At 50.0% G+C, this 18,791-nt stretch overlaps 1 protein-coding gene across 1 annotated transcript in view; it reads right to left on the bottom strand.

Annotated features, from left to right (window-relative positions):
- Positions 1 to 8,298: 8,298 nt before the first annotated feature.
- PLB1 (phospholipase B1) overlaps positions 8,299 to 18,791 on the bottom strand; it is a 121,815-nt gene continuing 111,322 nt past the window's right edge. The window contains exons 55-59 of the mRNA XM_044919004.1: positions 18,570 to 18,651; positions 17,521 to 17,625; positions 16,964 to 17,059; positions 10,093 to 10,167; positions 8,299 to 8,620 (exon numbers count right to left, since the gene is read on the bottom strand). Coding sequence (XP_044774939.1) covers positions 8,417 to 8,620; positions 10,093 to 10,167; positions 16,964 to 17,059; positions 17,521 to 17,625; positions 18,570 to 18,651 — 562 coding nt within the window. The 3' untranslated portion in view covers positions 8,299 to 8,416. The remainder of the gene's footprint in view (positions 8,621 to 10,092; positions 10,168 to 16,963; positions 17,060 to 17,520; positions 17,626 to 18,569; positions 18,652 to 18,791) is intronic.

Raw genomic sequence — 18,791 nt, 5'->3', positions numbered from 1 at the left:
GGGTGCCTGGGTGGCTCAGTCCTTAAGCGTCTGCCTTCGGCTCAGGTCATGATCCCAGGGTCCTGGGATCCAGCTCCGCGTCGGGCTCCCTGCTCAGCGGGAAGCCTGCTTCTCCCTCTCCCACTCCCCCTGCTTGTGTTCCCTCTCTTGCTGTCTCTCTCTCTGTCAAATAAATAAATAAAATCTTTAAAAAAATAAAAAAAAAAATTCCTATTTTCGTGAATGTTTTAAGATCGGTACAGGAGTACAGTTATATATTTAACTTGGAAAGAAGTGCGTCACTAACATTTGCAGGTACCTAGAGTATGTCGGCACCATAGCTCCTTGTAAAAACTTTGAAGGTGACCTGTGTCTTCCTCATGGAGGTTTCCTCGCGCCCAGCCCAGGACACATGAGAATGAGGCTCCGTTCCATAGGCTGACTGGCTGGCTGACAGATTTAAATGAATGAAGACACCTATTGGTAACCGTGTTCCTGTCCTAGAAATAACCTAAACATCAACTCGGGGAAAGCTGGATAAATAAGCATTTGGCAGAGCAAGGAAAGCAATCAAATGAAATCTGAAAACTGAGGAGCTTCATATGAATAATAGCTAAATTTACTGAGCGTTCACTCTGCGCCAGGTCCCGGCCCCTCCCCGAACTCTCAACAGCCGCTGGAGGAGATACAGAGCCAGCCAGGATTTGGTGTCACAGGTGCCCCGGTGGCCTTCTGGAAGGAGGACTGCCCTGGGGACGATTCAGGAAACTGCTTATGTTCTTGTGTCTCCCCAGGGGATCTCAGACCCAAAGAGATCCTGAGCATGTCCCCTGCTGTGTAAAATGAGTTACAAAAATAGAACCGGAAAAAAGGTGGAAACTGAGCCTCCACTTATAATGACATTATCATCGATCTGCTGGTCACAGGAGATCTGCTCTGAGCTATTTTTCTAGCAAGTGGAAAAAAACCAAGCTGCCCTGTAGGCCTCACTTTGTGCAGGACCTCCTCCGCTGTGCCACAGGGCCCTGGGGAACTTGCCCTCTGGGGGGTTGACACCCCTTGGCTGCCTCCTTTCCCCTCCCGCCCCAGACAGGAGACACAGGTGCGGTGATGGTTTGTCACTCTGGCTTTTGCAAGCACAAAGCACTACATGGTCTAGGGGTGGGGACAGCTTTGTGGGCATGTGACCCGTGAGTCACAGAGGACCCCATTCTCAAAGGGCCCCATGCTGCTTTTAATGCTTTGCTATCACAAAAAATTCTTAATTTTTCAATAAGAGGCTTCGTATTTTAATTTTGTCCTGGACACCGTGAAAAACGAAGCCAGCGATGCATCTAGGCCAGGATGGGGTAGTCCTGGGGAGGGCTGGCTTGGGGCACTTGTTGCAGCTGCTGCCATGGACCCCGGGCCCATTTTTACCTTTGAGATAGAGGTTCGGAAAAAACTTAACCTAAAACCGGACTTTGCCAGGGGACTCTGTAATAGGACGGAGTGGGCAGAGAAGGCCGCTGCTCTCAGGGGATTTGGGAACAGGTCATGAGAGCCTGCTCCTCTTGTATCCTGGATCCTGGGATCTTCCCCAAGTTCAGGGCCAACCCAAGATGATAGCACTTGAGAGGAGACTGTACCATAGGTCTTTTGGAATATCCGTAAAGGCTGACAGGTTAAAATTGAACTTAACAATGCTCAGAAAGGAGCAGTCCAAGGCCTGCCCTGTGGCTGACTTGCTCACCTTGGAGTGTGGGACCCAGGGCTCTAGCCTCTGTTCTTCCACCCAAGGAAGGTGCCTCCCCTTAGGTACCAGCTCGAGCCCGAGCCTTTGCCGGGGGGCCAATCCTTTTCTTCTAGGCTCAGGTGGAGAATGTACGGAGAACCAGGGTAGGCGATGCGCTACAGAGGGCGGGGAGGGTAGGACTCACGGACAGACCTCCCGCGCAGGTTGTACCCAGAGAGGAGAAGCATTACAGTCCCCGTGTATCAAGCAGCAACTCTGCCAGACCCTCTTCCCATAACGTTTTCTCATTTCATCCACAAATGGCCTTTTAAAGTAGACCTTATCACTGTTTGATTACAGTTAAAAACGAGGGTAGTTCCTAACGATCCAGGATTGGATCCCCTCTTGCTCCTGTCTGATCTCCAGCTCTCCTACCTGCTGCTTGGTGTGGACTCTTTAGTCCCCGAGCCTGGCTGTGCTCGAGGCTTTCATTGGTCGTGGAGAATGAAATTCAAATGCTGGAAGCACCGTCCGTGACGAACATGTTTAGGGGAAGCCTCTGTTCTCTCCTTTCCTGTCCTCCTCCTCCCTTTCTTCCCCATGCGTGCCCCCGCCTCCCCCCCAGCCCCCTGCAAGAGCACCCGATGGCAGCAGGCTTGTTCACTTGTCGCTGGCTGGGGCGGCTGGGGCCCAGAGGGGTGGACTCGGGGCCTCTCTGGGAGGACACACATGCCCTTGGCCCTTGGCGTGTCACAGTGCGAGCTGCCAGAGTCGTGGGACAGGCTCCGAGCACAAGTGTTCTGGACGTCGCACAGAGCTACAGGATGTAGCTGCCCTTTGCTGCAGCCTGGTGAGCTCTTGCTGCCCTACACGAGTGCCTTGTTGCTGAGATGCTGGCCCTAAACCCGCCAGCTCTTGGGAGGCTGGTTCCGTGGCCCGCTGGATCTGGGGCCTGCCCCGAGGCGGGGTCCTTTTTTCTGAGGTCAACTTTGACTTATGCTTCCTTTGCTGTGGCCACTTTGTCATGAACACTCATCCAGGTTCTGTATATGACCCTCAGGGACAGGCTTTTCACCTTGGCTCGGAAAGTGGGAGGTTTTACTAGGCATATCCTCAGGCTTGAGAGCCTAAAACCGCTCCCTCCAACTGGTCACTGAATAAACAGGCAACTTAATTTAGCTCGGTTCTTGTATAAAACCTCTTCTTCAATTTTTTTAACTTAAAAATATGATGAAATATATATATAGAAAAAGTCTGAAATGCATGTAAATTCAATTTAAAGAATAGTTCTCAAGCAAGTTCATGTTAAGAAATCACAATTCTAGGGGCGCCTGGGTGGCTCAGTCAGTTAAGCGTCTGCGTTCGACTCAGGTCATGATCCTGGGGTCCTGGGATCGAGCCCCGTGTCAGACTCCCTGCTCAGTGGGAAGCCTGCTTCTCCCTCTCCTGCTCCCCTTGCTTGTGCTCTCTGTCAAATAAAATCTTTAAAAAAAAAAAAAAATTCTAGTATTCCTGAAGCCCTCTGTACATCCATCTTCATCACTATCCTCTCCTTTCAAAGGTAACAACTTCACTGATTTTTATGATATTGTTACATTGATTTCCTGTCTCCATATTTAAATAGAATCATGTTACATGTATTCTTTGTAAAACTTTCAACATTATTTGTAAGATTCACCCAGCTTGATGAATGCAGCTGTTGTGATTCATTTTCTACTGATGCATAAATGCTCGTGTGTTATTAACATACTGTAAGTTATTTTCCCAATCCGCTATTGATGGACATGGATTTCCGTGTTTCCAGTTTTGTTGTTTTTATGAAACACTGCTGTGAATATTCTTGCACACTACATCCTAGAGAGATGCGTTTGCAAATGTTATCTTTGGGAACTGTCACCTAGAGATGAGATTACTGGCTTATCCGTTCCCACTTGCTCAACTTTACTGGGTTTTTATAAGATACCCTTAGGTTTGATATATTTTCTCTTAATTTTTTAAAAATTTGTTTTCTCTTAAAGAGTCAGTCCTTTTTTTAATTTTTAAAAAGTGAAAAATGCAATTTCATACAACTATAGGATGAGCACATGTCAAAAACTTTAACTCAGTAATTAATGAGGGAATCCTTAGGGTGGTTAAGTCTGGTTCAAGGGAGAATCTGAGGGCTGGAGATTTACATTGTTGGTCACAGGAATGCTGAAAGGATGTTGCTAATATACAAAACTGGTTAATGTCTGATAGGGTGATAAAACTGTAATCTTTTTTTTTATCAGTGAGAAATCCACCAGTCAACAGAACTTCATAGTGTGTGGGCTCTAATCAAATAGTAAACAGCAAAGTCAAACACAGATAACTAAATATTTCTTAGATGAGTTTGGTAATAACATCGACAGGTCACTTTTCTGTCTTCTTTCCAAGTTTGGGATATTTTTTCTTAAAAATACTGTACTTTGCTTCCAAGTCTTAGGATCTAAAGGAGAATGTATTAAAGTGTTTTGTTAACTGTAAAGAGCCAAATATATTTTTGTTGTTATGGTGGTTTTACAAAGCCCCTTGAATAAACTATTAGAATGAATGCTGATATGGGAAGGGAGTTAATTATTGAATACCTATTTTTTAAACTATTAGGGTTTTTGTTTTGTTTTGGTTTTTGTTTTAAAGATTATTTAGAGCATGAGCAAGCATGAGCAGGGGGAGCAGAGGGAGAGGGAGAAGCAGACTCCCCGCTGAGCAGGGAGCCCCATGTGGGACTCCATCCTAGGACCGAGATCATGACCTGAGCCGGAGGTCAGGTCTCTCCCAGTGAGAGAGGGAGAACCAACTGAGCCACCCAGGTGCCCCTTAAACTATTGTTTTTAATCTAATTTCATTCTTAAAAAAAGACGTGAAAACACACAGAATCTGCTTTAGTTATCTCTGTAAGATGGGGATAATAGTTACCCCTACCTCATTGGGCTGTTGTAAGAATTATTGAGCAATACAGACTGACTGCTAAAAACAGTGCCTGGCATACAGTAAATTCACAAGAAATGTTGGTTTACTGAGTGTTTGATCTGTTATTTAAATACTTCTACTGGAGTTTATTTTTCTTTAATACCAATATATTCAATTCCTAGAAATTCTATTGGTTCTTAGTTTCTGCCTTTTTTTTTAAAAAAAAAAATAATGCCTTATTCTGGTCTGATGTTTTAAATTCCTTTGCCTTTAATCTTCTAAACATGCTTATGGTCTTTCTTCAACACTACTGTTACGTAAAATGTCCAGTTGTTGTGTCTACAGCTTCTCACAGCCCTTGTTTGTTCATTTTTTTTTTCTAATTAAAAGATTTGCTCACTGCTGTTAACTCCACACATCCTTTAGCAAAATAAATCTTAGCCCCTACAGTTAATTTTTAAAATCCTAGATTATTAACTGGAAACGGCTGACTTCTTCAGACCAGTTGGAACAGAGAAACTCATTGTGTCCTCATAGCCTTGGGAAGATACTACCCTGCCTGTCTAGGTTTTTATTTTACAGCACATTTATTTGCAACTTGGCCTACTTCACTTCTAGAATCACCTGTTTTATGTTTCCAGGCTATTTCCCCACGCTGGACACCAGTATTCATTTGGATGGATGTCCACTACGTAATGCAAGTGGAGCTCTGGGCCAGTTAGCGCTTCCCCGAGTCTGGGTTTTCTTCCCTGTGCAAAGAGGATAATGGGGATGTGCAGTTTAATTACCGTGCGCTGTGGGGTCTGTCGTAGTGTAAGCACCCTCTCAGCTTTTAGTGGTATTGTTTTTCTTTGTACGACTCTTTTGTACAAATCCAATGCAGCCTGATAGTACGACCATTCCAACAGTTGAGTCACCATGAGCTCCTTGCCCTCTCCGTGGTATCCCCTAATCTGGCTGTGTCTGGCTCCGCCATCTTGTTTTTCTGGCTTGCTTGTTGTCCCCTGTGCACGCCATGCTTGGTTGCCTCTCCACGCAGATGGAGTTTGCCTGGTCTCAACAACTCCGTTCTTGGTGGCCTCTGGCCAAGTCCTCTCACCATCCTTCAGAGCTCAGGGCTCCCTGTGCTTTATGAAGAAGGCTTTTGACCAAGTTTAATCCACACTGATCTCTTTTGAATTCGAAACCCTCTGTGGAGAGCACCATGGAGCACAGCATTCTCAGGATTTGGTGGCTTCATTCATGGCGTGGCTCTGGGTGTCCACCTAACTAGATTGACTATTTTCCCAGAGGAAAGGAACATGGCACGCATCCAATGTATGTATGTTACCGCCAGGTACAAGTAGCAACTCTCACATATTTTAAAACGTTGGCTTTTTAGTATGTATTTAGGCGGAATTTGGGGCCTGGCTTATGCTTGGGTCTTTTTTTTTTTTTTTTTAAGATTTTATTTATTTGACAGAGAGAGACACAGCGAGAGAGGGAACACAAGCAGGGGGAGTGGGAGAGGGAGAAGCAGGCTTCCCACTAAGCAGGGAGCCTGATGCGGGGCTCGATCCCAGGACCCTAAGATCATGACCTGAGCCGAAGGCAGACGCTTAAGGACTGAGCGACCCAGGCGCCCGTGTCTCTTTGTTTCTGCCAAGTGTTTCCTCGGTCACCAGGCTGGGATCACTTTTTTTTTTTTTTGGTTAATTTTTCAGACTGGGGGCTCCTGGATTACTCAGGTAGCATACATAAATTCCAACCCAAGTGAGGATAGACTTGTGGTTATGAATTCCAGGATTCTTTGAGGTGGGAGCTACTGAAGTAATGAAAACTTGAGGAATAAGAAAAAAAAAAAGGGCATAGTGGTGTTGGACTCTTGGAATTAGTGGGTTATCTTTGCTGTTAACTGTGGTAAGCCAGGGCACCTGGGTGGCTCAGTTGGTTAAGCGACTGCCTTCGGCTCAGGTCATGATCCTGGAGTCCAGGGATCGAGTCCTGCATCGGGCTACCTGCTCATCAGGGAGTCTGCTTCTCCCTCTCCCGCTCCTCCCTCTTGTGCTCTCTCTCTCTCTCACTCTCTCTCTCAAATAAATAAATAAAATCTTAAAAAAAAAAAAAAAAACTGGTAAGCCAGGAGCACAAGCTGGGATGCGGCAGGTCTTTAGGACACGTATAATTCAGTCACTATGTTTTTTGGTCCATAGGAAGAATTGGGGGCAGGTATACTGTTCCCATGGTACAGGAACAGAAATTGAAGCCCAAAGGAACACTGGGCCTGGATCTAGGTTCTCTGGGGACTCCGCTCTGCTTTCCAAAGAGATAAGATGATGGAGGGAAGGCAGGCAGTCTTCACTGGTACATTCCTGCCCAATTCCCAAACCCATCTCTGGACCTCTGCACTTCCCTGACAACCTGGATCCTATCTCAACTCTTCACAGAGGAGAAACCAATCCCCTTTTATATGTGCACTATTTTAGAGTTGCCGAGCATTTTTGTAGATGTTTGTTTTCCAGCAGTGCTGTGAGGCAAGCAAAATGAGTACTCTGATTCCAGTTTTATAGATGAGATAACTGAGAAACTGGGGCTCCCGCTGGCGATGGGGTTTGCTCTGAAGGCCACACATTGAAATGGTATGTCTGGGTTTTCTAACTCCTGCTCTTTGTCATCCCAAGCTTTGGGATCAGAGAGGTACTTAGAATGCAGATGACCATGGAGTCTCTTTTGGTTTTTATTGAGGCAAAATTCACAGGACCTGCAATTTGCTATTTTAGAGTGAACAATTTGGTGGCATTTAGTGCATTCACAGTGTTGTGCAACTAACATGTCTATTTTTCCTCACTCCTTCCCTGGGATTTTTGTGCGCAATGAGAGAGAATCTGTGTAAGACATCCAGTTCAGGGCCTTGCTCAGGGCCTTGGGCCCTCACAGGGGCTCAATGAATGTAGCCTGTATTACTGGACTCTCTCTAGCAAGCGCTCCAATTCTGGTAGTGTAGAAAGAGGAATTCTTTCTTGAAGTTAGCACTTTGAGAAAATCAGGTTGCAGATAAATGAAGTATTCATGGCCCAATCCCCCCTTTTTTTTTTTTTTAAGACATTTCAAAATTTCTCTCTTCCAAATAACCTTCCTCAAGGAACTCCTCCTAGTCTCGGAGTGATCAGACACCTTTACCTACTGATGCACCAGAACAGAAATGCACCGTGTTGTGCAGTTTCTTGTTTCTTTGTAGGAGTTTGTCTTCTCAGCCAGGCTGTGACATGCACAGCCTTGGAGGTACCACGATGTTCCACATTGTCCTGGGTACAAAACAGCTGTGTCAAAGCTAGGTGTTGGATTATATTTGAATGGTGGTCAGCCAGCTCCAATAATCTAGCTACCACCTGGTGGCCAGCATTTTCCCCATCTTTTAATTAGTGGGTTTGGTGACTGAGGATCTACTTCTTGGGTGCTGGGCTGGAGGCTGACCGAGGCCGGTCTGTGCTCTGGTTGACCATCACTTGGGCAGCTCTGGCTGACACAGGACACAAAGCGCTCCAGCTCCCACACCTGCATCGCACAACAGATGGAAAGCGAGTGCTTCAATAAGGCTGACCCAAGAATAGAATGGCTTTGGCCTTTATTTAAATTTGGCAATTCTAGGAGCGTAGGCCCCAGGCCCCAAGGAGTCGTGACTGTCCCTTTGGCTTCCGATGTCGCCAGGCGTTGAAGCAAATGCTCTCTGCGGTGCCCAAGGTGGCTGAGGTCGAGGGCTGGTGAGGAGTGTGGCTGGGGCATTTGGGATGAGCACCACACCTGGTGGGAGGCCTAGAAGCTCATAGTGTTCAGGCTCATTGGAAGATTTTCCTGCTGGCGACCTCTTACGACTCTCCAGACCATCATGGTGCCAACCCCAAGGACAAGGCCACCTCCTGCTGCCACTGGCATGGCCCAGTTCAGCACGTTGGGGCCCGCTTCAGCCTGGTCTTGGAGGAGCTGACTGTTCCTCAGGGTGTGGAGGTAAGGGCTCTCCTGTGGAGGCGGAGGAGAGGGTCAGGGGTTAAGGACCTCAGAAAACCATCCATCTGCTCACCTTGGGCTTGCATAGGCCCTATCCCAGCGATGGTGCGATAAACTTGCACATCTTCACAGCCCACCCGTTAGTGAGAAAGGGTCAGCTCCCCAGACAAGGCCCGCAATTGCCAGGTCTGTGCCTTCTTCATCTACACTGTGCCCAAACCTTCTGAACGAGGATGGGTCTCCAAAGTGGCCAATACCCCGCTATAACCTCCTTTTAGTTTCTCACCAGCATGCCCTCTCCTGTCAACCTGATTTTGAAATAAGATTGGGAATGGATAGGCAACCAAAGGAAGAGAGTCCCGGGGGCTGCAAAGCCCCCACCTCTGTCTTCTCTAGGCCACCACTGGACAGCTGTCCCCATCCTCCGACCTCAGGAGTGCCCGGGAGCAGGATGACAGTCAGTGTGGACGGACAGCTGGGCCTGTAGTAGGTTAGAGAACCGAGCATGAGGGGGGCCCGAAGAGGAGATGTTCAGGCCTGCCTCCCTGGATTCTCTCCTTCCTCTGTGAACACGAGCGTGGAGCTGGGAGAGTGACGAAGGGTTCAGATGTGGCCACTCTCACTGTCCTGTCAGCCAGTAGGCCAGGTTCAGAAACAATCACATCCCAAAGGAGCCTGGGGCGTGTCTTTTGAGGGGTGTAAACAGAAAGGAGACCAACACAGGTGTGTTCGGGGGGCAGCAGTAGGGTGAGGGAAGGGAACAGTAGCCCGGGGAGGGGGGCCGCCCCTGGTCCTTGAAGGATGTGGCAATCTCCCATAGGCAGAGATGGGGATGAGCCTCCAGAAAGCACAGACCTGGCAATTGCGGGCCTTGTCTGGGGAGCTGACCCTTTCTTCAGGGACAGGCAAGTCTAAGGTCATAGAGGAAGCTGGGCCTCCCCTCTGGATGCTCCAGTGAGCAGCTAGAACCAGGGCAGGGTTTCCAGCAGCCTCGGTAAGGCTAGAGTGACTGTCCGTGCAGGCCGCATGGTGCCTGGCAGCAGTTACAGGCTCGTCAGGGAAGGGAGGGACGACCGGGGGAGCATGTTGGGAGCATGGTCAGCAGTCTGGGTGAGAGCAGTGAGGGAAGAGAGAATGTGCAGGGAAGGGAGGAAGAAGAGCACAGGTCCCCAGAACAGGCATGGTGTCTTATTTCTCTCTGTACAACCCCCCCCACACACCTAACCACTGCCCATTCATCCGTCTCCCCTGAGCGCCTCTTCCATGGACTGTTGCTTTCTCCCTCCTACACCCTGAGGAGCTGTGAAGTCTCAGGGACCAGGAGGAGTGGTGAGATTTGAGAATGGTGGCAGCGAACAAAGGTGAGTGATGATACAGCTCCCAGGGACCTCCTTGGTGCCTTCTGGTTTGGGGGACCGCCCCATTCCCCCAAGCATCTGTTTCACACTAGACAGGACAGGCAGGAGGTTAGGACGTTTACTCACAGGAGAGGGGCACTTGAGTTTGGTTCGGCTGTGGGTGAAGTTGTTGGAGGTTGTCTTCTGGCCCACCGGCTCCAGCTGAAGAGAGAAAGGAAACCGGGATTTCCTCCACAGTGGCCAAGACCTCCCTGTCGGAGGAGGATCTCCACCTGACCCCCTCTCTCTACCAGCGTGGGTTATAACGCAATAAACGCAAGATCCACGGCAGATGCCTCACTGCCGGACCTGACTTCTGACTCAGAAGGGGCAGGTCAGAGTCCATCAGGCAGGGCGGGACCCTGAGTCTGCCCTGGCTTGACCAAGGAGGACACAGGCCCAGCACAGTGACTCCGTGCAAGGGCCTGGCCCAGAACCTCCGTTTCCTGCTTCCCTTCGGCGTGGCTGTGATCACACACACCCTGCGTTTGCAATTTTATAAAATGGTGATAATCCTATTTACCAACTTCAAGTGTACGGGGCTAGTTGGTTTCAGAAAAACTTTAACAACTTATTGGTTACTCTACCTGGCTTGTCAACCTCAAGAAATTTTTCTCACTTGAGCTACTTTGTATGTTTTTCACACAGATGTAGAGGTTTACTCAGAACATCCCTGGAGCAATTGTTGTTCAGAGAGGTTCTGCTTAATACTTTTAGTCCTCAGACCCTCTGAGAATGAGCTAGAAGCTGCTGTACACCCCTTCCCAGCATCTTTAGCCAATAGCCTGCCCCCTGACATGCGGCCAGCCCAGAGAAGGGTAGGCCCCTGGCACTGACTGTGTAGGTTCTGCCCTTAGAATCTGCTTCCTTGCCCATTCCTGAGCCCCTCTGCTCCTGACCCCCAGGTACTGCCTACGAGGGAGGTAAAAGGATGCTATGCCAGCTACCGACCACACCTTGCCTGTGATCTTGCTTTCCGTTGTCCTACGGCTGCTCTGGCCCTGAGAGAGACCCCATGGTGACTGGCAGAGCACAGTGGACACATCCCCTGGGGTCCAGACTCTGCTGCTGAGAGCTGTTTGTGCTAGGCGGGCTCCCGAGCTGCCCCAACCACCCATATTTGGCTGTTGCGAGCATCAGATGAGAAATGACGCCGAGCAGGAGGTGGTTTACTTATGTGTCGTTTCTACTTGCTTAGAGCTGAGGAAGCACAAGCTTCTTGTAATGGAACGACCACCGAGTGACCATATAGATGCTCAAGGTAAGGTTGGCTGATTCCCTGACATTCCAGGAACCCGGGAACTAAGTGGTACAGAAGAAGGTAAGGATCACGTCGTGGGTTTGAGGACTGCGTCGGGTTCTCCCTTTCTCCTGGCTCCTTGTCATCCGTGCACAGTCTCCCAGCATCCTCCCTGAGCCCGCGTCCCCTCCAGCTACCTTCACAAGCCCTCCCTGTGCCTCTAGGAAGACTCATTTGTGGTCACTGGCTGCACTTCCTGACCTCCCGTTCCAATGCCCACTCCAGTCAGACTTCAGTCTCCATCACTTGACTGAAGTTCTGGTCAAGGTCACTATGACCTCCATCTCACTAGACTCAATGCTCACTTTGTGGTCTTCATCTTGCTTGACTTTTCAGCAACATTTGTCAAAGTTGATGCATCCCTCTTGAAACGCTCACCCATCTGGGCTCCCGGAACAGGGCACTCTTCTCTCCTGCCCACCTCCCCACTCCCCCTCCCCTTCTCATCCATCACTGAGGTCTGAGGTTGGAATGAAGGCCCTGGGGCTTGGTGGTAGGTCCCAGCTCTTTCCCACCTACTCTCCTCTAGGAGCTCCTCGTGGATCCCATGGCCTCGAATACCCCCTCCCATGAATGAGCCTCACATTTTTTTTCTTAAATCTCCATTCCTGACTCTGTCTCTGAGCTTCAGCTCATAGATTCAACAGCTTACTTGATGCCTCGAGGTAGAGTTCCAGAAAGTGGTTCACACTTACCGTGGCCAAAAGAGAACTTTTTTTTTTCCCCTCAAGCTTATTTCTCTCCAGCACCTCAACCATCCACCCAATTTTCTTGACCCCAAATGGAGGAGTCATCTCTTGTTCCTTTTCTTTTAATTTAAATTCTAGTTAATATACAGTGGAATATTAGTTTCAGGTGTACAATACAGTGATTCAACACTTACATACAATATCAGGTGCTCATTACAAGTACACTCCTTAATCCCCATCACCTAGTTAACCCATCCCCCCACCCACCTCCTTCTCGTCTTTGTTCCTCTTCTAACCTCCTCCATCAGCCAGTCCAAAAACAGATCTCAACTCTGACCCTTTCTCTCCTTCTCCACTGTCATCACCCTGGGCCCATCCACCTTCATCTCTCACCTGGGCTCCTGGTCTAATTTCACTCTTCCTTCCTTCTAGTCCAGGGCTACACGGCAGCCAGTGGGCAAACCAGATCCTCTGGCTTCCCTGTTGGAAGCCATCCAAGGACCTGACCCTGCTCTCGCTCACCTCTCTGACCTTGCTCACCTCCCTCCAGTTACACTGGCCCTTCTGTTGCTCAGACACTTCAAACTCATTCCTGATTCCAGGCCCGCACAGGTCCTATTTCTTCTGCCTGGAACACTCTGGCCCTAGACCTCTGCATGCCTGGCAGGCTCCTGACATTCAGTTCTCAGCTCACAGGTCACTCGTCAGAGACGCCTCCCTCTCCCCCACCATTACTCTGGCACATTCCCTCCCTCCCTCCCTCCCTCCCTCTCTTTCTCTTTCTTTTCTCTTTCTTTCCCCTGAATGTGGTCAGAAAGTCTTAGTGACTTGTTGAGTTTTCTCTGTCCTTTCCCCGTGAGTGCAAGGATGTTCTTTTCCCCAGCATCTGGGGTAGTCCCCTCTGCATAGTGATGCTCAATAAATAGTTGTTGAGGGAGCGCGTGGATGGACTAGAGTCAGAGTCCTGAGTGGAGCAGCTCAGGCAAGAAGGCCTGGGGCTGGCCCCAGGAAATGAAGTTGTTTTACTGAGAACCCACCTTCCCTAAGGCTGATACTGCAGATACCAACGATGTGGCAAATAATAGGGCTGGGGCAGGGAGCAGGGGCGGGCCTCTAGTCTGTTCTGGGGATTCAGGGAAGGCTTCCTGTAGGAGCTAGCACCTGAGTTGAGTGGTGAGGTGGCTATGAGTTAGGAGAAGAAGATTGGAAGGACAGTCCACGATAAGGGGATGAGCAAGAGCCAACACACAGACGCATGAGATACCATGGGTGGTGCGGGAAACCGCACTCCTTACCAGACTGCCCCACTGCCAATCAGAGGGGGGTGGGAGTGACTGCTGGAGAGGTTAACTGGGGCCAAGTCTCCGAAGGCATGGTGTGCTGTGCTAAGGGGCCTGGCCTTTCCCCTTCGGGGAGGGGCAGGCCTTGGAAGTTTGGTCGGATTTTCATTTACACAGATTCCTGGGGCTGCCCTGTGGCAAAGAGATCTAAGGCAGTGGTTTGCAAATCCTGTATAATATCACTGGGGAGCTTCTGAAACCTGCTGAACCCAGGTGCTACCCCAGACTAATCCAGAATTTTGGGGGATGAGGTCCAGGCACTAGTGTTTTGTTTGGGTTATTGTTTTCAAGTCAACTTTTTATTGAAGCTAGCATGCATTTAGAAACAAGTATAAATCACAGGCGAACAGTTGATAAATTGTGGTAAAATGAATGAACAGTAAACGGCATCTAGATCAAGGTAGAGAATATTACCAGCACTCAGCATCCCTCCCACCCTCTTCCAGTACTCTCCTTCCCCTGCCCTCCCCCCAAAGACCATATATTAATTTGCTTGTTTTTGAAATTTATAGACATAGTTGCATGTGGCTGAAGTTTGCTTCTTCTCAGTGCTGGGAGGCAGTCCATTGCATGAATGTGCCACATTTTGATTATCCATTCTATTGGTGCACATTTGGGGGAGCTTCCTGCCTGGGGATTGTGAATGGTGCTGCTGTGAAAATTCCCGCATGCATCTTTTGGTAAGCCTACGTGTATGTTTCTGTTGGGGATATACCTAGGGATGGGATCGCTGGGTCACAGGGAATCCCGATGTTCAGCCATCGTGGCTAGGCCAAACTGGTTGCCGGTATTAGTGTTCTCCAGAGTAGTCTAACCTCTGGCCAGAGCTGAGCACTGCTGTTCAAATGGTGGTGGTAAGCCCAGTGCCAGGGACACCAGGTAGGAGGCTCACGTGGTCACCCGGCACCTGGGGAGATGCAGAGGTTGGAGGACTGCAAGATTTCTAGGGAAGAGGGAGCAGGGGCCCGTGGGGGAATAGCATCAGAAAAAGAAGGAAAAAGGAGGAGGAAAACGCTCCCTCGTGCCGCTGGTGTTTCTGGTGTTGCTTTTGCAAGGGTCTCCAGAGGCGGCACAATCTGCTGAGCAGAGGTACAGGAGATGAAATAGGCTAAAAGTGGGTCTGTTGCCGCAGGAGGGTAGCCTGTGAGCGTCGGCCAAAGCCTGCAGACGCCACATCATCGGACTCTCAGAGTGAGACGTGAACTCACTGGTTACATATGTGCTGACCGGGGTGGGGGCGGGGAGGCCGGCTGCTGCTGCGGCCAGGGCCCTGGGGGATTTGACGTGGGTTCTAATCCCTGCTCGGCCTCCAACTGGCTGTGTGCTTCCTCTCCCTCTATGCTAGTAACAGAGCATTCTGGCTAGATGACCTGCCAGATCTCCTCTAGTTCTAGTGGCCTATTATATATGTTGCTCTAGGGGGTCACCAGAAGGAGAAGGTCTGAAAAGTTGGCATGATGTAATGGGTTTATATCTGAGATGGTTTTGGATGAAAACATGGGACTATGTAATTACTTCCCTAAATTATACAGCACAGGACAAGACACTCTTAGATGATTTCAGTTTAGTTTTGCTTTGTTTTTTAAAATTAGGGGCAGGGCTAGGACACTGGTGGCTGGGAGCCCTGGACAGGCCGGTGGTGTTACCAAGATGACTCCACGGCTGCGCTCACCTTCTTGTTTTCCTACCTGCTCCCCTCCCACTTGCCCTTATGTATAACAAGCCTCTCGCCTGGGCCAATGGGGAGAACCACGGAGCTGCTTTGGAAGAGGCAGCCAGAACTGTGTTGTTAATTACTGCAGAAAGAGACCAGCAGGCCCAATGTATTCAAGTCCTCGGTCTGGCCATCGTGCCCCAGAGAACTCCCAGAGCACCTGGGCATTATGCAGGCTGGGGGTGCCACCAGGTAGGAAGACCACCCATCCCCTGATGGAAATGCTGGGAAGGAAAGGCGGAGCGGCTGAGCATTCCTGGCCCTTGTTAGAATCTGTGGATTCGGGTGCCTGGGTGGCTCAGATGGTTAAGCGTCTGCCTTCGGCTCAGGTCATGATCTCAGGGTCCTGGGATCGAGCCCCGCGTCGGGCTCCCTGCTCTGCTGGAAGCCTGCTTCTCCCTCTGCCTCTCTCTCTCTGTCTCTCATGAATAAATAAATAAAATCTTAAAAAAAAAAAAAAAAGAATCTGTGGACTCCCCTGAGATCTCAGGGGGACAAATGGGGCTGTGCACAGATACCCACTCTTTGGGGGGTGGGTTTTAAAAGGAATGAAGTCCTGGGACTCCATCAGTAGAGGACAACTGGACTTCAAAATTGCTCTCAGGAATGATATTGTGCAAACTTTGGTGAACAAGATTCCTGTGGAGGTTGGGTGGGAGGGAACTCAACGATGTTTTGACTGAAGTTCCGAGTTCTGGGCTGACAGAGTGTGACGGAACCTTTAGGAGTGGGCAGAATGTGGCGTCAACAAGGGAAACAAAGGGAGAAGGAAGGCTGAGTCTGTGATTAACTGGGCCAAGGACGGAACCTGTTGGCATGCTGCTGGGGAAGAGGAGGTGGTGTGGCTAAGGGGCGGGCAGTGCTAGGTGAGGCTGCAGGTGTGGGGATATCTGCACAAGGGAATCCTGGCAGAGAGGCAGCCAGCGCGAAACTGCAGTAAAAGCAAGAGTGTGGATTTGTTTGGTCACCATGGGAGAAATGGGGGAATGCAGGTTGGGGTGGGGATTGGGTTACCCGCTGAGCCAAGATCAAAAGAAGCCACTGGATTGGAAAGGCATTTCGTTTGCTCTGCGCAACAGGACACAGCTATTGGGGTCACTGGTCAAGCTCTGTTCCAGCAGAGCGGGTTGTAGAGGAGTGGCCAGCCCGCAGAGGCAAGGCACAAAGCCAGGCGGCCCTGGGGCCCCTCGATATGTGAATTTCCTAAGGTCCCAATCATCCCCGTCAGAAAGGTCTGGAATAGGTGGACAGCCTGGGAAACAGGCTGGGTGGCTCTTTTCTTTTTGATGCTTAAATAATCATCGGGAGGCTGGGTGGCTCAGTTGGTTGAGCGACTGCCTTCGGCTCAGGTCATGATCCTGGAGTCCCTGGATCGGGTCCCGCATCGGCTCCCTGCTCAGCGGGGAGTCTGCTTCTCCCTCTGACCCTCCTCCCTCTCATGCTCTCTGTCTCTCATTCTCTCTCTCGCAAATAAATAAAATCTTAAAAAAAAATTATAAAAAAAATCATCGGGAATGTGTTGAGATTAGGGTAATGGGGGCTGGCATTCTCCGAATTCTAATGATCGTGTTGGGTGCTGTGTATATGGTACCTTGATTTTCTGAGATCTGTGTCATTTGCATTGTTTTTTATGGATATTGATACAGAGGACCAAAGAGCATTTGCTCAAGGTCACACAGGAAGGGGTTGAAGCTGATTTCATCCAATTTATCTGATTACAAAATTATCCCTGCCCCCGCCCCCCATACTGGGAAATTGCTCAAATAATCGAATCTGTCAGGACAAAGAAGTTGTGGCACCATTTTGAGCTTTGGGCAGAAAGGAGCTCTGTCTGCCAGGTTTTTTGTTTTGGGCAGTGGTCAACACCCTTGGGTGGTCCCCTTTGACACAGCCCAGGGGGCACTTAGGCACTCACCATGTTGTTCCAGAGCGCGATGGCCATCTCGGCATGACCACGTTCTGAGAAGTGGAAACAGTCCTCAGAGAAGAAGGTGAGGTCAGCGCTCCCTCTCTGTGACCAAAGGCAAAGGGATTACGTTCCTGTGGAAAAAGATTCCGCCCACCCCCCCACCCCCCACACGTGTCCTCGGCATCATTCAATTCTGCTGCCACCTGGCTCAGAGATTGGTGGAGAAACTCCCCAATTTTGGAACTTTTAAAAAGACCTGAATTGTAGCCACCCACAGTCCATCCCTTTTCCTTCCACGTCCCTGCCCTAATAGACGACTTTCCATTCTATCCCAATCTAGCGAATAGCAGGGCCAGGCCTGGGGAGCTTGGTCACTGATAATTTTCTCCTTTTCTTTCCAGGTATATCTAAGTTCCAATAATATTAGGGAAAAAAAAAAAGCAAAATCTTTCTTAGGAGCCCTCTTGGAGCCATAGCGTCAGAAAAAGCTCAGGTGCAGAAGGAAGTACATCTCCTAAGAAGAGCCCCTCCACACGCGCCTCCCAGAAATTCCCACAGCTTACGCTGTTCAGGGGGATGAGAGTGTTTTGGAAGAAAGGCTGCACAACCACGGCGAAGTCCTCACGCTGCAGGTACTGGGGCTCGTAGGACAACCTGGAGATGCCGCTCTGTGGAGGGGGGAGATGTTCCTCAACCCTCCTGGCAGGGCTGGCCAGATGAGCTCTAGTCCTGTTGCCTTGGGTTGGCTGTGATGCCCCCCCCCCTCCCCCAGCCAGAGGCGACTTCAAGGAACACTCTAGTGCACATGCATGTGCTCACGTTGTCTGCGCCCAGGCCTGAGCACCACCCGTTCTGAAGTCTCTCCGAGGCTGGGTCGGAGCCTCTGATCAGACTGTGTGGGCCAAATGCCTCCCCCAGTCTCACTGCATGAAGAGCTGAATTAGAACATGGGGTTCTGGTTCAGATCCAGCTCTAATAGGGAGCATTTCAACACCAGCTCCCCGAAATGCCTGTGCACTTGGGGGATGAAGGTCCATGTCAAAGGGTTAGATGTGCTTCTCCTCAACAATCCATCTGGAAAAATGAGGATGTAAGAAAACATGAGAACCATCTAGGGCTTCAGGGTCCATGAAGGTAGACGGAAGCCAATAGGGGGAGATACCTGAGGGTCAAGTTTCTTCAGGGGAGGCTTCTCAGAAGCGGCGAGAAGACCTGCCCTGTGCGTGAGGTGGAGAAGTTGCAGAAGGGCTGGGGAGGGCATGTCAAGGGGGGACAGCCTGAGCAGAGGCAGACACAGAATTGGGGATGGAGGTAAGCAGGGCTAAGCCTTATGTTATGAGGGAGGGGGAGCCCAACGGGGCCGTGGACACTTCCCCTCCCTCCTCTGGGTGAGAGATGGTGCCCAGCACATGCCAGGGTTGGGAGGCAGGGCTTCTCCCACCTTCCCCTCGGAGATTTCTCCCTCCCCGGCTTGGTGTTCTTTTCACCTGGAGAAATCTTTCAGGGGCTGTGATCTGCCTTTAGGGAGCAGCCTTGTTCTCAGCAAACCCCTGCTCTCCAGGAGTAGAGGGGGCCCCCAGCTGGGATAGGAGGGGGAGGGGTGCAGCTTCACCTGGAAGTTCCAGTTCACTTGCTTCAGTTCCTGCAGCTCCAGGGGATTCTCCTGGGAACGTCTGAGGCAGGTACAGTTGCTCCTGTGGAGAGGCACCCGGGTGGCTGACCCCCGCACCCCCCCACACACAGCCTGGGTGACTCCCGGCCCCACGTCACAGACTGTAATTCAAGGGCACTAGGGGTAGCAGGTGCTTGTTTAAAGAGAAGGTGGGAGAGTTAG

The sequence above is a fragment of the Neomonachus schauinslandi genome, chromosome 10 (assembly GCF_002201575.2).
Source record: "Neomonachus schauinslandi chromosome 10, ASM220157v2, whole genome shotgun sequence".
Classification (NCBI taxonomy): Eukaryota; Metazoa; Chordata; class Mammalia; order Carnivora; family Phocidae; genus Neomonachus; species Neomonachus schauinslandi.
The sequence above is the reverse complement of the archived record's forward strand: the minus strand, read 5'-3'. Positions and strand labels throughout refer to the sequence as shown.